The sequence below is a fragment of the Hydra viridissima genome, unplaced genomic scaffold, assembly GCF_058129835.1.
Source record: "Hydra viridissima isolate aposymbiotic clone 2 unplaced genomic scaffold, HvirCarnegie_v1 scaffold_2, whole genome shotgun sequence".
In the NCBI taxonomy this organism is placed as follows: domain Eukaryota; kingdom Metazoa; phylum Cnidaria; class Hydrozoa; order Anthoathecata; family Hydridae; genus Hydra; species Hydra viridissima.
Genome location: NW_028324301.1, coordinates 13315665 through 13319311, shown reverse-complemented (window position 1 = coordinate 13319311; position 3647 = coordinate 13315665). Strand labels below are relative to the sequence as shown.

The 3647-nt window shown below is 34.1% G+C and overlaps 1 protein-coding gene across 1 annotated transcript; it reads left to right on the top strand.

Annotated features, from left to right (window-relative positions):
• On the top strand, positions 1–783 carry LOC149892045 (uncharacterized). The gene has a single exon (XM_090077728.1). It carries the CDS (start codon positions 1–3, stop codon positions 781–783), a length of 783 nt encoding a protein of 260 aa, XP_089933854.1.
• The last annotated feature ends 2864 nt before the right edge of the window (positions 784–3647 follow it).

Sequence of the window (3647 nt, the reverse complement as noted above, 5' to 3'; positions counted from 1 at the left end):
ATGGAAGTGATTGATTTGTCATGGAATGTAAATAAAAACAAAAGGAAAAATAACAAGCTTTTACCTAGAAGTATACGTGGAATCATTATTGGGAAATCAGGATGTGGAAAAACAACGTTGCTACTCAATTTACTTTTAAGACCTGGGTGGTTAGACTATAATCATTTGCAAGTGTTTGGAAAATCTCTTTTTCAACCGGAATATAAAATACTCAAAAACTCGTTCGAGAAGAAATTGCCAAAGGAAGTTATTCTTGATTTGTTTAACATTCAAAGCAAAATTGAGGAATTAAACGTAAGCCCTGAATGCGTTATTAATGAAATTTCAAAAAAATGGGATAACACAGAGGATATGGAATGCCAATTTTTCGAAACGGCTGACGATGTGCCTAATCCTGAAGATCTTGATTCATCCAAAAACAATTTAATGATCTTTGACGATTTGCAATTGACCAAACAAAACAAATGTGAAAAATATTACATCCGAGGAAGACATTCTAACGTTGACTGCTTTTACCTCGCTCAAAACTATTTTATGCTGCCTAGACAAACCATTCGAGAAAATGCTAATTTCATTTGCTTGTTTCCTCAAGACTTTAAAAACATAAACCACATTTATCAAGATCATGTATCCAGCGATATGGAAAAAGAAGAGTTTAAAAAGTTTTGTAAATATTGCTGGTCTCAACCTCACGGATTTGCCGTCATTGATTTATCCTCTAAAAAGGATTGTGGAAAATATCGAAGCGGATTTGACAATTTTTATTTTCCCAACTCTATATAAAAAGATGAGCGGATTTTATCTCCTTGCAAAAGCAAAAAAAGAAACTCCAACCATAAGAAACAGCGTCATCCAAACCGAGTTTGACAACCCCATTGAATTTGAACCTAATAAAAAGTATGAAATGGCCCTTGTCGGCTTTGACACTATTCACAGCTATACCAACATCAATTCGACAAATAATGTTTTCAGATACAGTCCTAACGCTGGTTCAAACAGCTACACCATTTACATCGAAGAAGGAGCGTATGAAATTAACGAGATTAATGATTATCTTCAGAAGGAAATGGAAAAACAACTTGGAAACTTGTATAGAAAGGATGGTGTTGTTATCGGTGCAAACCTAATGACTTTAAGATCTACTCTGAAATTTGGAAAACCTGGAGCTACAACAAAATATTGGGTGGATTTCAACGTGAACAACAGTTTAGCTCCTGTTCTTGGATTTAATAAAGCAGAATATACCTATGTAGAGAAAAAAGAAGATCCAGCTAATCCAGATAAAGTCACAAGTTATATTGACTATTACGAGTCTGAAGCACTTTCGAGAATAGACGATGTGACCATCATCAGAATCACAAACGATGCGATCGGAGCATCTTATGATAACGGAAAAAGAACATCTGACATTTACTCTTTTCATCCTGACACTCCTCCAGGCTACAAAATTAGCGAAAAACCTTTCCACTTGATATACTTGCCTATCATGGTGGGTAGAATTTCAAGAATGGAAACAAGAATTTTAGATCAAAACGGTAATTTGATCGACTTTAGAGGTGAAGACATTATCCTCCGATTTCACGTGAGAGAAAGAATAACCTCTGTGCTTCAAGATCTTTTTACGAGCAGCGCTGTTCAACGATAATTTTTTTTCTTTTATTTAAAAAATGAGTTACCAAAAAGTAAAATTAAACATTTCACAAAGTCAATCTGATAAAATTAAAAAAGCGATTCAAGACAAGACTGATGTCAATATAAGACTATCTCATCAAGACTTGAACGGTGAACATATTCTCGCTATCACTCATGCGCAATTGAAAAAAATTACAAAAGCGTATGAAGCTGGTAAAGGTGTTACACTCAAACTGAGCAAAAGACAACTTGCACACAACTCAACCATTGAAGGTGGATTCATCGGTGCTCTTCTACCGTTACTAGGTATGTTAGGTAGCACACTTGCAACAAGAGTAGTTCCTGCTCTCGCCACTGGATTGTTAGCAGGAGTAGGCTCTTCTGCTGGCTCTGCTATGGTTGATAAAATTGCAGGAAGAGGAATCGTTTACTTGAAAAAGAATGGAAGTGGAATGAAAATGACTGCTGCAGGATCAGGAGTCTTTTTAAGACCTTGGGTGAAACCTACTATGGGTGAAGGACTTTTTGTTAAAAATGGAAATGGTTATCAATCTATTGGATCTGGATTATTGCTCGGACCGAACTCACCCTTTAATAGCATTCCCTTTTTAGGTGCTATTCTATGAAAAATGTAAATTTTATATATAAAGATATATAAAATTATTCTTTACTTGTATCTAAATTTGCTTTCGCATTACCAACAATTTCTCCATTATAATGCCGATAAATTCTTTTTACCGAGAAAGCATTCGATAACCCTTTAACCTTTGTTTTTCTCATTTCAATACGATTATGTGTATCAAAAGAATTTTTTAAGAGTATTAAAATTTCTTCTAATGGTATTGTTTTAATCATTTCTATAAACGATATTTTAACACACTTTGGAAGCTTTCGAACGTTTTTTTCGAATTTAATATATTGACTAGATTTATCAGTAGAACATTTCACCTCTTCACCACTAAGCATATTAATAAGATCATCTTTATATATCGCATTCATTTTATATAAAAAGAATTTTATTTAAGTCATTTTTAAAAAATTTTTTTTCACTATAGTTTACTGTAGAATAGAAAATACGATGACGAATTAAAAGAATGAACTATCTCTCATTAAAAAATGAGCATTGTCTTATTAAACACAAAAATTATGGACAAGTTTGACAAGGATAATCTTGACGATATAGCACACTTGAAATCCATATCTCTTCTTTTGGAAAACAAACACGACCTGTCAGATGAAGCTATTAAGCATCTGTTGGAGGCTAAAGAAGAATTGGATAAACGCAAGACCGAGAAAATAACGTTTATCGCTAAGACAAATCACCTCATCCAGCGATACCAAGACATTTTACAAACACAGCTTTCGTTTGAAGATCGTGCTAAATTTGACGAGGAAAAAAACCAGCTTCAACGTCAATATTTTACCATCGCGGAAGAAACGCTTTCTCAACGACAGTGGAACGATATTAAAATCACTCAGACACTTGTCTCACGCACCAAATGCAAGTTTTGCATCAACAACGATCCCAGCCAGTTTGAGATGGACGACAGCAATAAAAAATTCTGTCTCGTGTGTTCAGGTCAGCAAGAAATGTTAGAAACAACTGTTCCCAATAAAGACTACGACCGATCCAATTCGGTGAACAAATACACTTACTCACGCATCATTCACTTTCAAGAGTGCATCAAACAATATCAAGGCAAACAAAACTGTAAGATTCCTGAAGAAGTCTTTGAAAAATTAGAGAAAAAATTCAAGGCGTTAAACTTATTAGTTCATTCTGAAAATACGCATGTGAAATATTCTCGCATTACCAAAGAACACATTTTAATCTTTTTAAAACAACTCAATTATACAAACCATTATGAAAATGCCAACTATATCTATTACGTGCTTGTCGGTAAGCGAGACGATATAGAATACCTCGAAGAACAGCTCATCAAAGATTTCAAGGATTTGTCTTTCTTATACGATCTGGTGTACGGAAAAGACAAACCGAAAGAATTAAAAAGAAA